Source organism: Sinocyclocheilus grahami, unplaced genomic scaffold (genome assembly GCF_001515645.1).
Source record: "Sinocyclocheilus grahami isolate Dianchi unplaced genomic scaffold, SAMN03320097.WGS_v1.1 scaffold181.1, whole genome shotgun sequence".
Taxonomy (NCBI): Eukaryota; Metazoa; Chordata; class Actinopteri; order Cypriniformes; family Cyprinidae; genus Sinocyclocheilus; species Sinocyclocheilus grahami.
Genome location: NW_015505360.1, coordinates 605,930 through 620,315, shown reverse-complemented (window position 1 = coordinate 620,315; position 14,386 = coordinate 605,930). Strand labels below are relative to the sequence as shown.

The window sequence follows — 14,386 nt, the reverse complement described above, 5'->3', positions numbered from 1 at the left end:
AAAAACTACAACGATTGCTTTGATAACTTTTATTGCTCCTAAACTAACTTCTGTAACTGGCAGTAAAATGTGCTTCATCTTTTTGACCACCGGATGACAGAAAAGTGAAAAGAAGTGCAGAAAAGATTTGAGCAATGAATCCCAGTTCTCATGTTTTTGGGAGTTATTCAATAGATCTGTTAGTGATTTTGAAGAGCATTAATTGTTACACGTTCCCCTGTCTTGTGTTTTATTGACTCTTATTTTGAAGTATTGTTCCTATGTTCTGTCTACCTGTGTTTAGTTCCAGAAAACAGAGGACGAGTTCAGTGTGTCAGAGAAAATGAAGACACTCACAATATCACTTTGACAGATGTAACAGAAGCTGATAAACACATCTACTACTGCAGATTCACTACAAACGTTGAGACTGGAAAATGGATGGGGATTCCTGGAGCTCAGCTGGACGTCACAGGTAGAGTTCGTGAACTCTCAGAAATACAGCACAGACACACACAAACACACATTATGCAGCTGTCACATGTTATTCCTGTAGCTCAAACAGTAGATCACGGCGCAAGTAATGCCAAAGTTATGGGTTCAGTTCCCAGGAAATACATGCTGATAGAATATTTACCTTGAATCAATGTCACTTTGGAATAAAAGCATCTGCCAAATGCATAAACATTAAATGCTTCATTCTTAACTAGTTTCATTGCCTTACAGTTTCAATTGATTTAATATTCAATTATGTTCTTATTAATCTAATGGTGAATCAGTGTTGTTGTTCTGTCAGACCTGCAGGTGGAGACACAGCAGAGTGTGAAAGAGAGAGATTCAGTCACTCTGAGATGTAAAAGCAGCTGCTCTCTGCCTGAACAAACAACATTCATCTGGTACAGAAACACTCAGAGATTAACTACAGGAACCGTGAACGTGAATCAGCTTCAGCTGCAGTCAGTCAGACGTGCTGATGAAGGAAACTATAGATGTGCTGTTTCAGAATATGAACATCTGATCTCTCCACCTGTTTATCTTAAAGTAGAATGTGAGTACAAACTGATTCATTAACATTAGTGAAATATTTCACAGATTATTTTCAGAGATTTTTTGAATTTAATTCAGATTTGTTTGATAAATTCATCCAGGCTGCAATCATACAGACTGCATGACATTTTTGTTTATTAGACTAATAATATGTCAAATGAATGTGATTTATGAATCTGTGTTTAGAGACCCTCTTTATGAATCATGGGTTGATAAATCAGTACATGTAATATTGTTTGATTTACTGTTCATCTTTTCAGATGTAGATTTGAACCTTTCTGATCATCACTCAAATAAAATCTCTTTCAGTTTCAGCTTGCAGAGACACTTCAGTAAATGTTAACAATGATAAGGGAAGGTCATGAGATAAATAATGTAATTATTGTCATCAATTAAATATATCTAGATCCTCCCAGGAGCGTCTCAGTGTCCATAACTGGATCTGCTGAAATAGTGGAGGGAGATTCAGTTACTCTGAGCTGCAGCAGTGATGCAAACCCTCCTGCTCTGAACTTCAGCTGGTTTAAGGAGAATCAAAGCTCAGCTGTTGGATCTGGACAGAGTTTCAGCATCTCCAGCTTTAACTCCAGTCACAGTGGATGCTACTATTGTGAGGCTCAGAATCAACATGGATCTAAGAGATCAGAGTCTGTTTCAGTCTCTGTTAAAGGTATTCACTATAAACTCTCTTTCAGTTTTATCTGTCTCTAGTGTGAAATAATCTTCATGAACATCTTGTTTCAGGGGTTCAGAGAGCTGCTCTGCAAACAGTTACTGGGATTGTGGCGGGATGTGGAGGACTGATCTTCATCATCATCATCATTGTGTTTATAAGGTGAGTTAAGTTTGTCTGGACACTAAATGTAAGTCTTTTCAGTAAATTTAAAACATCTGCAAACTTTATCGCACATCTAGAGAAAATTGACTTTTTTTTGCCTTTTAGTATTTTTTATTTATTTGATGTATTTTAGATACGTGATGTTTGAGGAAATCCTAAAGATGTTGCACTGTAAGAAACACTGTAGATGTTGTTACACATCCTCTTCTGTAGATGGTGTGTCTTAGTGACAGACACGTGCTGAGTATTGCTAAAGTTTGTGTGAGAATACAGTTGTAATATCATTTTTATGCAATCAGTTTATAATTGAGTTTCAAACAGCTGATATTCAATCTTAAGTCACAGGGATTCAGATTCACCTCCAGTATTTTGACAAAATAAAATAACCTCATTTACATCATTTGGTCATTTACTCACCTTGCAAAGTGTTATGGCGATATGCTTTTGAAGTTTGAAATCTCATTTTATACGAAGATTCAGAAGTATATGTTTGTGTAATATTTGCTGTCACCTCTTTGTTTCTGATCTCATCGAATGAATTATATAATAAACAGATAAAATAAATGTACATACTATGTACTTGCTATAGTAATTACAATAACTGGGTAATAACTATGTACTATCTCCAAACCTACCCCTAAACCTAACCCTAACCCATGTAATTTCCTTATATCTTCCAGTACTTTCTGAAGCAAGTACACTGTAAGTACAGGTAAGTGCACACTGTAAAAACTACAACGATTGCTTTGATAACTTTTATTGCTCCTAAACTAACTTCTGTAACTGGCAGTAAAATGTGCTTCATCTTTTTGACCACCGGATGACAGAAAAGTGAAAAGAAGTGCAGAAAAGATTTGAGCCCTATGCAATGATGGAGAACAAGATTTAGGTGGTGTTAAGACCCAGAACCAAGCTTACTGAGCAATAAAGCTATAGTGAGCCCTTTTATTAAAATAACTGGAGCCTAGGAAATACAAAAATAAAACAAAAATTATCATTCACTCAGTATTACTCGTTGTAATTCACAACTATCTCAATTACAATTAAGTACAAATTAATTGTATTCAGTTGTGTTTTAGGCACTAAAACAGTCCAGTACTTTATAGTAAAATCCATTTCTATATTGAAATAATGAAGATTTCTGTGCCACCCCAGACTGGTTGCTGCCCCTTCCTGTCTACCCCTATGAAAACATCCTGGCTCCACAACTGCCTAAGAGGGCAAAGTGATTAATATCAGTTCATTTCTGAGTCTCTATTGCCACTAGCCACTAGCCACTTTTCTCTGAAAATTGCCGTTGTAAATTCAAAAACAGGCCGTCTGTGTAATTCAAGTAGATTCAATGAGTTGAAAACTCTTGCTACTTCATGTGAGAATACATTTGTAATATCATTTTTATGCAATCAGTTTATAATTGAGTTTCAAACAGCTGATATTCAATCTTAAGTCACAGGGATTCAGATTCACCTCCAGTATTTTGAATTTTTAGCACAAAATAACCTCATTTACATCATTTGGTCATTTACTCACCTTGCAAAGTGTTATGGCGATATGCTTTTGAAGTTTGAAATCTCATTTTATATGAAGATTCAGAAGTATATGCTTGTGTAATATTTGCTGTCACCTCTTTGTTTCTGATCTCATCGAATGAATGATATAAAAAACAGATAAAATAAATGTACATACTATGTACTTGTTATAGTAATTACAATAACTGGGTACTATCGCTGATCCTTCCCCTAACCCTAACCCTAATCCTAACCCTAACCCTAAACCTAACCCACGTACTTTCCTTATATCTTCCAGTACTTTCTGAAGCAAGTACACTGTAAGTACAGGTAAGTGCACACTGTAAAAACTACAACGATTACTTTGATAACTTTTATTGCTCCTAAACTAACTTCTGTAACTGGCAGTAAAATGTGCTTCATCTTTTTGACCACCGGATGACAGAAAAGTGAAAAGAAGTGCAGAAAAGATTTGAGCAATGAATCCCAGTTCTCATGTTTTTGGGAGTTATTCAATAGATCTGTTAGTGATTTTAAAGAGCATTAATTGTTACACGTTCCCCTGTCTTGTGTTTTATTAACTCTTATTTTGAAGTATTGTTCCTATGTTCTGTCTTCCTGTGTTTAGTTCCCCCCATTAGTCTTGTTACTCTGTGTATTTATACCCCTGTGTTTCAGTCTTTGTTTGCCGGTCGTTGTTTTGCTTATGTGAACTGTTGTGTGCTTTTTGCTTTATCTGGATTTCTCTGCCTTGTTTTTGCTTTGTTTGGATTCTTTTATCATTTTTGTTAATAAATTGTGCTGCATTTAGATCCTCCCCTCTTCCTTGCCTCAAGCGTGACATTAATACTATCTGCTGTCAGTCTGGTGTGCAAGTGCTTGTGCTTGTCAGAAACTGGCACTGCACTTAAACACCATGTATTTGCTCATGTTTCTGATTGTGTAAATGTGGTTGCGTAGCATCGTTGCTTCATAAGTGAAACATAGAGTTTGTGTCAGAAAGAGGATCTTGAATCTAAAAGCTGTAAACCTTCATATATGAAAAAAATCTTGACGCTCCTGCAGTCATGATGAGTATCTTTACAAAGCAACCACGTTTCACATATACTCTCACAAAGATTTAACAATAGTGAATTCTAAAGCTTATTTGTTTGGATCTGGAGACTTTTCTAGTTGTTCTTGCGTAGTTGAGATGGCGTCACACATATGCAGGAAGTTGTTTAACTGCAGGTTTAAGTGTGAAAACTTCCACTGACACATTAAGCTGCTGATATTTTTGTCATTTGGGCGTTGACACTGAGACATTGACACTGCAGCGCGGTAAGACCATTGTTACCATTATTTAACATTAGGTAAAATAATTCTGTAGGGCTACAGCTGATATTTGTAAAAATGTGCTGATGAGTTGAAGATACATGTTGTAGATCCATACCCTGATAACACACGTACATCACGCAGACGGCTATTTGACATCTGCATTTACATCTGCAAGACGTATATTTTAGAGTGTTTGCTCATCTGCAATATGTCTATTGGACGTTTCCAAGCAGATGTCAAATAGACGTTATAAAAATGTCTTTAAGATGTTTATATGTTTATATACAGTATATATAGATGATGCTCATAATGTCATACTTGTCAGTTTTATGATTGCAGAAATCACTATGGCGACATCACTCATAACATCACTTCCTCTGATCTTGGTGATCATGACTGCGGGTGAGTCTTCAGCTACAGTCACTATACACACACTTTAACACTCTTTGAAAAGCTGATCGAGCTCTTCACACTTTGTAGCTTTTATAGTGACATGAGTGTTTTGCTGTCAGCTAACAAATAAAAATGGTTAAAATGAAAGATACTTTTTGTGCACTGGTTCAAAACACCTGAAACACCACCTCATTTTCTTATATCTGTGTTTCGTGTTTCAGCTGTTGATGGTCAGCAGGATTGGGGAGTGAATTACAGCCCTTCATATGTTTGTGCATTAAAGGGATCAACAGTGAAAATGTCCTGTGCTTTCCCACAGACACAATGTCAGTGGCGCAAAAACGGGGTATGCAGTATATGCAGTGCATAGGGGCGCCACACATAGGGGGGCACCATTTTGCCAAAATCATTCTGTGAAAATCTTCTTTAATAAAAAGTTATAAATAATCAAAAGCTTAGTTATTAAAAATAATGAATGCAAAAATTTTTTTTGCATTTCAATGAGTTAAAAAATTTATAAATGTATATGTATAAATTACGTGTACAATGCAAAAACGTATTAAAATGCGGAACGGCCGTATCTCTTTGCGACCACAACAAACGGGAGACTTTCCAGACGCTCAAAAAATAAAACAAAAATTATCATTCACTCAGTATTACTCGTTGTAATTCACAACTATCTCAATTACAATTAAGTACAAATTAATTGTATTCAGTTGTGTTTTAGGCACTAAAACAGTCCAGTACTTTATAGTAAAATCCATTTCTATATTGAAATAATGAAGATTTCTGTGCCACCCCAGACTGGTTGCTGCCCCTTCCTGTCTATCCCTATGAAAACATCCTGGCTCCACAACTGCCTAAGAGGGCAAAGTGATTAATATCAGTTCATTTCTGAGTCTCTATTGCCACTAGCCACTAGCCACTTTTCACTGAAAATTGCCGTTGTAAATTCAAAAACAGGCCGTTTGTGTAATTCAAGTAGATTCAATGAGTTGAAAACTCTTGCTACTTCATACTTCATAATGAGTTTGTATCCTTCCATGCACAAGCTAGTAATGGGCTTTTGGTCATTGACTTGCAGAAAGTTTTCTGCATGAGTTAGGGTTAGAGGCTGCTAGAATAAAGGGGGACGCCGACACTGATCTTGCATACCCCTCGGCAAATGTGCAGTTGCGCCCCTGAGACACATACAAACACACACATCAAGCACTTTATTATGTAACTGCATCTGTTGAATGACATTCTTTCTTTTTCTGAACACAAAAAGAGAAATGTCATAAAATGTCCTGCTTGGTTGTTCATATAATGACTATAAATTGTGACCTTCTTAATGCTTTAACAAAAGTTGCAAACTGCCTTAAAATAATGTGACTTTTGACTTGCATTCCAAGTGTTCTGAAGATGTGTGATTGGGTTCATAAAGAAAAAAGTAGCAAACCAAAATGCAATTTCTTATTTATCAAAAACATCTTGACCTCACAGCAGTTTTTGTCATTGAACAAGTGCGCACCATTTAGAGAATCCACTTGGAATATAAAATATGAGTTGCATGAGTGTTTTTGAATGCTTTTGCATCCTGTTTTTAAAGCCTGAAGAAGGTCACCATTCACATTACATTTCATCTGTTTAACTGAACATGACTTGCATTATGTTAGAGCTGTAAATTATTGTTATACGGTATTATGTTGTTGCCAGAAGAGATTAGTTTTTGTCTTGACAGTCACGTGATTAAAAGAAAATAAAGGAAGAGATTAAAGGAAGTAATGCTAGATTATTTATTTGGCTGCAAAGACATTGTTTCATTGAAGCATGCATCGGCTGTAAAGCTTTGAAATGATTTTGTGTTATGAAAAGTATGATACATGTAAACACGAATTGAACTGCTATTAAACGGATAATCTCAAGCAGGACATTTTTTAACAATGTGTTCTGAAAAAGAAAGGAGGACACATGGCTTTAGAATAACAGCAGTTTTGTTTTTGTGTGAACTATCACTGTAAGATGATGGTGAAATAGAGAAATAGAGAAATAGAGTTGTTGCTGTTGTTCTGTCAGACCTGCAGGTGGAGACACAGCAGAGTGTGAAAGAGAGAGATTCAGTCACTCTGAGATGTAAAAGCAGCTGCTCTCTGCCTCAACAAACAACATTCATCTGGTACAGAAACACTCAGAGATTAACTACAGGAACCGTGGACGTGAATCAGCTTCAGCTGCAGTCAGTCAGACGTGCTGATGCAGGAAACTATAGATGTGCTGTTTCAGGATATGAACATCTGATCTCTCCACCTGTTTATCTTAAAGTAGAATGTGAGTACAAACTGATTCATTAACATTAGTGAAATATTTCACACAAAGTTCGACATCAGCTGAAATCTAATAGAAATGAAAGATTCATGTGTTTGAAAGCCTAATAATATTTCTCATATCTGTGTTTCGTGTTTCAGCTGTTGATGGTCAGCAGGATTGGGGAGTGAATTACAGCCCTTCATATGTTTGTGCATTAAAGGGATCAACAGTGAAAATGTCCTGTGCTTTAAAATATCCTCGTGATCATAAGATTAAAACAGTCTTCTGGACCAAACCTGCTGTAACTGATGGAGATCTACCGCCCCTGTGTTTAGTTCCAGAAAACAGAGGACGAGTTCAGTGTGTCAGAGAAAACGAAGACAATCACAATATCACTTTGACAGATGTAACAGAAGCTGATAAACACATCTACTACTGCAGATTCATTACAAACATTGATACTGGAAAATGGACGGGGGTTCCTGGAGCTCAGCTGGACGTCACAGGTAGAGTTCGTGAACTCTCAGAAATACAGCACAGACACACACAAACACACATTATGCAGCTGTCACCTGTTATTCCTGTAGCTCAAACAGTAGATCATGGCGCAAGTAATGCCAAAGTTATGGGTTCAGTTCCCAGGAAATACATGCTGATAGAATATTTACCTTGAATCAATGTCACTTTGGAATAAAAGCATCTGCCAAATGCATAAACATAAATGCTTCATTCTTAACTAGTTTCATTGCCTTACAGTTTCAATTGTTTTTTTGTTCTTATTAATCTAATGGTGAATTAGTGTTGTTGTTCTGTCAGACCTGCAGGTGGAGACACAGCAGAGTGTGAAAGAGAGAGATTCAGTCACTCTGAGATGTAAAAGCAGCTGCTCTCTGCCTGAACAAACAACATTCATCTGGTACAGAAACACACAGAGATTAACTACAGGAACCGTGAACGTGAATCAGCTTCAGCTGCAGTCAGTCAGTCGTGCTGATGAAGGAAACTATAGATGTGCTGTTTCAGGATATGAACATCTGATCTCTCCACCTGTTTATCTTAAAGTAGAATGTGAGTACAAACTGATTCATTAACATTAGTGAAATATTTCACAGATTATTTTCAGAGATTTTTTGAATTTAATTCAGATTTGTTTGATAAATTCATCCAGGCTGCAATCATACAGACTGCATGACATTTTTGTTTATTAGACTAATAATATGTCAAATGAATGTGATTTATGAATCTGTGTTTAGAGACCCTCTTTATGAATCATGGGTTGATAAATCAGTACATGTAATATTGTTTGATTTACTGTTCATCTTTTCAGATGTAGATTTGAACCTTTCTGATCATCACTCAAATAAAATCTCTTTCAGTTTCAGCTTGCAGAGACACTTCAGTAAATGTGAACAATGATAAGGGAAGGCCATGAGATAAATAACATAATTATTGTCATCATTTAAATATATTTCATCTAGATCCTCCAAGGAACGTCTCAGTGTCCATAAATGGATCTGGTGAAATAGTGGAGGGAGATTCAGTGACTCTGAGCTGCAGCAGTGACTCAAACCCTCCTGCTCTGAACTTCAGCTGGTTTAAGGAGAATCAAAGCTCAGCTGTTGGATCTGGACAGAGTTTCAGCATCTCCAGCTTTAACTCCAGTCACAGTGGACGCTACTATTGTGAGGCTCAGAATAAACATGGATCTCAGAGATCAGAGTCTGTTTCAGTCTCTGTTAAAGGTATTCACTATAAACTCTCTTTCAGTTTTATCTGTTTCTAGTGTGAACAGATCTTCATGAACATCTTGTTTCAGAGGTTCAGAGAGCTGCTCTGCAAACAGTTACTGGGATTGTGGTGGGATGTGGAGGATTGATCTTCATCATCATCATCATTGTGTTTATTAAGTGAGTTCCTGCATTACAAAGTAATTTCACAAGTTATCACAAATGCAGAATTTCCTAAACTTATTGCAAAATATTAAATGCTACTTGCAATAAATTACTGTTCAGTACTTTTTAAACAAAGCGTTTTTTTTTCCAGGAAGAAGAGGAGAGACGGTGGAACTGAAGTAGTCAGCCAAAATCAGGCAAGTTTCAGGATCAGCAGGATCATGATATAGACAGTATATTTAACTATAAAAATTAAGACTTAACAAGATCATGTGCTGATGCTTGACAAATATTTGACATGATGTTTCAGACTGATCTGCTGATATCTGTGAGATTATGTTATTTTTTAAAACAGCAGGAGGATCAGGTTGCCAGATCAGCAGAAACGGCTCTGACCAATGACGTTCCAGTGTATTCAGTAGTATCAGCCAATCAGAGGGATGATCTGTATTCCAACATTAAAGCGAAGAAACCCAAACGCTCTGGGAGAGAACAAACAGAAAAAGACTCTGGAGATGTTGAAGAGGTTCAGTATGCCAGTGTCCATCACTTCAAGAACAAAGACATGAACAAGACTGAAGAGACCATTGAGATGCAACATCCATCTGATGCCAACAGGTGAGAAATGATTCATCTGAACCCAAATGAAACATATTCAATGCTTAATCAGAGCTCTCATTGTTTTGGGTTGAGATGATGAATTGTCACCTCCTGGTGGGACTTTCTGAAGTGCTACATTAACATATTCATTTAATTTCTCCCCAGAGCTGAGGATGTGATCTACAGCTCAGTGAAATGAAGAACGTGTGGTTGGAGCCGCGTCCTATTGATGCTCATGGGAGACCTGGTTTTGAGTCCATCCCAGGTCATGTTCCAGATCCCTCTCTTCTTGAATTCACCCATTTACTCATCTTTGGGACTGTTCTACTGTTTAGACATAAATGGCTTTCAGTTTAAATTCTGCTCGTTTGTTACGATCTTGATTATCTCAAGCACACTCACTGCCTTCCCTCTACACTCACACACGAACGCCACTCATTCCTGTAATAGTCAAAGTCCTTTTAGCTCTCACTTTGTACAGTCAATGTAGAACAGATATTTTCTCTGTTCACCCTGTGTGAGTTTGTGAACATTGTCAGAAAGTCTTTATTTTCATTATGGCATCATGACAATTTAGCTAATTTTACACCAAATTCTCATTACTGTAATGTGCCCAAATATTGTATTTTTCATGATTTTCTTTACTGTAATAAATACTGTACACTCTAAAAAATGCTGGGTTGTTTCAACCCAACTTTGGGTCAAATATGGACTAACCCAACCGTTGGGTTAAATTTTCACATTACATTTTTAAACCAAAAGTTGGGTTAGTCCATATTTGACCCAAAGTTGGGTTGAAACAACCCAGCATTTTTTTTAGAGTGTAATCTTTTGCAATGATTTTGTTAAATTTAGAGCTACACTGTGTTTGAAATTAACAAAATTTAAATAATGAGCAAGTACATCATAAAAATATCTTTCAAATTGTTCTACCTAGCCTTAAATCACTATGGTAAGTCTATAATAATTATTGATATTTTAGAGCTGTCAGAACTAGGTTAACAAAACAATGCCAATATCTAAACCAGTTACTTCTTTGGTGTATTTGCCTATAAATAGCCTAAAGACAAGTTATAATAATTTCCAGCTACCTGCTCTTACTACATTTTTTCAGATATCTGACTTTTGTTATTGGGAGTTTTGATGTGGTTTGTGATGTTCACATAGTCAATCACCTGTAACCATAAGTGTTGTAATATGCCTCTGCTCATGGAGCGTTTTTAGATTGATGCTGAGACTTTTTAGGCTGGGTAGAATCTGCAATCTCTGACCCAGTTCGTTTGCTGGCTTCCATGGCTGCAATACGCTGTGTTTTCCACCAACTGGCAAACCGGGGTGTTGAAATACCATTGAGTAAACTGGCAGTGTGGAATCAAACAGACCAAAAAAAAAAAAAAAGACATTCTGACACAGACCCAGTGTTGCCAAGTCTGTGGTTTCCCCACGGAATCGGGCTAGTGTTATACTGCTGCTTGTGAAGAGTCTGCATTTTATGAGAAAAATATCAAACGGCGATGGAAAACGCTCTGTAACCTTGGTTCCCTGAATTAATGGGAACGAGCATTGCATTTACCACGCTTGGGGGGGGGGGGGACTGATTTGTTAATGTTTGTGTAGCTGTATGAACAGATGGCATCAGGATGCCTTCTGCAGCTCAGGGTCCAGCGTCACTTTGGGGTGGGGGCCCTAGCACTTGTGGAAGGGATAGTGCTTGGCAGTCTGAGGACGCTGCTGGAGCTCAAGCTCTGGCTTGGACTGAGGCGGAGCAGGTGACGGAGCAGGATTTGCAGGCTGTTGAGTCGGCAGAGCCTTCTGGAGACTTGAAACAGCCATTGAGCTGGAGCGTTTGGACAGGAAGTGGTGCATAGCTTGCAACGACTTCTGCGCTGCAGTGAAGTAGGGCTGTCAAAATGGCTGAAAAACTAAATTCGAAATTTGTACTTAAATATTATCAAAATTCGAATTATATTTGAATTTAAAATGCATAATTTCAGTTAAGCTGAAGAAAAGCTTTTGGCTTCTCTCCTGAGGTCACAAGAGGGCGCATCATTCAAAGCATAAGATAACATGACTATGCGAAAAAAAGTGCAAAATGTTTAAAATAATGTTTATAAACCAATTATAATTAAGTTGCTTAAACAACTATAAACAAAACAGCATCATGTATGTATGCATAGTTTAATACAAAGGGCGGAAAGCCAATCACACAGAGTACATTTTTCAATTAAAAACATGAGATGCAGTGGGATGGAGAAAAACCCGCCATAGTCTCGATATATGTTTTTTTCAAAGTTAAACTTGCATTAATTTTACATGGCTTTCTAAATGTGCGGCTCTTTTGTGCGAGACGCAAGTGCAACAGTAATGTAGATGTCCATCTAGAAACTGTGTGAAATATGCGTTCTGTGTGAACGGCTTGGTTTCGGTTTTGATGTAAACAAAATATTCTTACATCGTCATCGCTTCTCGTGCGCTGCTGATAAGGTTCAGACTACACGATTTTAGTCCGATTTTGCCACGATTTGCTTGACGTAGGGTGTCGTGGGGATTCGTAATCGACAATGGGCATCAGGACGCAAGATTCCATCGTTTCAGCACGTATAGTGTGTCATAGTGGACGACAACCGATTCCCCGTCTGCGATGCTTCACGACATCATGACAGAAAGACTAGCAAGTTTCATTTTTTTCCCCGTCGTCCACGACGAGTTCTGTCACATTGGTGACGTTGACTAATATCAGCACAGAAGCTCTTTCATACACCGGTTTCAAACATGGCAACACGAAAGAGAGATGATGGTGTTGCTAGGTGGAATTATGAGATGGAGGAAAGGTTGATGGAGTTGTGGCAACAGTACTCCTGCCTGTATGATGTTTCATCAAGGGACTACCATGACAGAACAAAGAAAGAAAAATGCTGGCGAACTATAGCAGGAGCGCTTCAGCAATGTTTACACTCTTGTTTTCGGAAGTCAGTCGCTATTTCCGCCTTCTCGATGACATCACGCACGTCGTTAAAGATGGCACGCGATGAATGGTCGGGAAGCAACGTGTAGTCTGACATGTTTCTTGTCCACGACAGGACAAGATTTTAGGAGTCAAACAGTGACCGACAAAAATATCGTGTAGTGCTGTTTTTGGAGCACATAGGGCCAGGTCAGTCGCGCTGCACAGATCCTTGAAAGCAGCAAGCCCAGGCAAGCGACGCACTCACAATGACACTGACACTGCAAATATGCACATAAGAACATTAACCCATGGTTAAGGAATGTACAGTGTAAAACGGAAGCCCTGATGTGTGAACAAGTTTTTTTTTATCATGAAAGTTGAGACTTATTTGCATAGAAACAGGAAATGTTATCCTTTATAACCCCCAGCTTAACATGTCTGTTTAGTCTTCAAACTTACCATTTATACTTTGACTACTAGTGAAGAAAGCTACTGTAAACAAGGTATGAGAGTTTTATTTGATTAAGAGTTTGTGAAATGCACTGGTGTGAAAGAGAAGAAACGGATAGCTTTTGGGACAAAATGTTTGTGGGTGGGTCAGTTCTATACCATGCTATATCAAACAGGACCTTTATTTCACAGGGCTTGAGGACGCTACACTTTAAGCTTGGTAAATAAGTTCAGGAGAGACTAAATTGATTCATACATGTAGATAATTCATATTATGATGAATATGATTTGGTAGCAGGTCAGCTGGGCAATGTAAGAAGATTAAAAGTCCTGTTGACTTTAAGTCGACCGCGTCTAGTGCAGGTGTGAGCAAAAGCCAATAGAGTTCATTATAATCAGTGATATTTTATATACTGGATGAGGCGCAAAACGATATTACAAATCCCTGACAGCAAACTGATGCCATCCAGTGTATACACGATGTTAGAATGCTAACAACATAATAATCTGATGTTGCACAAAGAACAGACAATTGGAAAGTCCAGAGGAAAAGGACTTAAGATTGCTTGAGACTAATTTTTAACATGCATGAGCAATGTAACTACAGTTCAGCAGTGCAACGCCTCCACTCCACCCTGATCTTATCGGTTATTTGGGTGATAGCGAGTCACAAGACAGTTTCTGAGCAGCACTTTTACTATTAAAGGGGTCATATGATGCTATTTTAAAGATCATTATTTTGTGTATTTGGTGTAACAGAATATGTTGACATGCTTTAATGTTCAAAAAACATTATTTTTTAAAATACTGTACATTATTGTAGGTCCTCTATGCCCCGCCTCTCTCAAAAGCGTCGTTTTCAACAAAGCCCCCTCCATTGACAAGCGCAGTCTGCTCTGATTGGCCAGCTGACCCAGTGCATTGTGATTGGCCGAACACCACAAGCACGCATCGGAAGTGTAACGCCCCTTACCATAATCGCGAGCTTCAGCTTTCAAAGTAAATATAAAGACAGTTAATAATGTCGTTAGTTTTACCATCAGTTCAACAGTCGCGTGACAGACACAGTGATGATGCAGCACACAAGCCGCTATTAAGACAGCTGACGTGCTATGATTTCTGACAG

General features: G+C 37.8%; 2 protein-coding genes across 2 annotated transcripts in view; both read left to right on the top strand.

Annotated features, from left to right (window-relative positions):
* The window catches only part of LOC107594321 (B-cell receptor CD22-like), a 7,779-nt gene extending 4,686 nt beyond the window's left edge, over window positions 1–3,093 (top strand). The window contains exons 5-10 of the mRNA XM_016284335.1: window positions 393–454; window positions 776–1,027; window positions 1,433–1,696; window positions 1,771–1,861; window positions 1,998–2,035; window positions 3,020–3,093. Of these exons, the coding sequence (XP_016139821.1) occupies window positions 393–454; window positions 776–1,027; window positions 1,433–1,696; window positions 1,771–1,861; window positions 1,998–2,035; window positions 3,020–3,093 (781 nt within the window). The remainder of the gene's footprint in view (window positions 1–392; window positions 455–775; window positions 1,028–1,432; window positions 1,697–1,770; window positions 1,862–1,997; window positions 2,036–3,019) is intronic.
* Window positions 3,094–5,036: 1,943 nt separating this feature from the next.
* On the top strand, window positions 5,037–10,441 carry LOC107594320 (B-cell receptor CD22-like). Its single transcript, XM_016284332.1, has 10 exons — window positions 5,037–5,091; window positions 5,304–5,428; window positions 7,110–7,392; window positions 7,530–7,877; window positions 8,188–8,439; window positions 8,850–9,113; window positions 9,188–9,269; window positions 9,400–9,460; window positions 9,625–9,881; window positions 10,029–10,441. The coding sequence occupies exons 1-10, from the start codon at window positions 5,037–5,039 to the stop codon at window positions 10,060–10,062; spliced, it is 1,761 nt and encodes a 586-aa protein (XP_016139818.1). The 3' UTR covers window positions 10,063–10,441.
* Window positions 10,442–14,386: the final 3,945 nt, after the last annotated feature.

What these genes read in the sequence shown, in the direction of transcription:
- LOC107594320 (XM_016284332.1), top strand. Translation starts at nt 5,037, where the DNA reads ATGGCGACATCACTCATAACATCACTTCCTCTGATCTTGGTGATCATG. An exon ending in TGTTTATCTTAAAGTAGAAT is followed by an intron (nt 7,393 to 7,529) that starts GTGAGTACAAAC and finishes TTCGTGTTTCAG; the next exon opens with CTGTTGATGGTCAGCAGGAT. An exon ending in AGCTCAGCTGGACGTCACAG is followed by an intron (nt 7,878 to 8,187) that starts GTAGAGTTCGTG and finishes TTGTTCTGTCAG; the next exon opens with ACCTGCAGGTGGAGACACAG.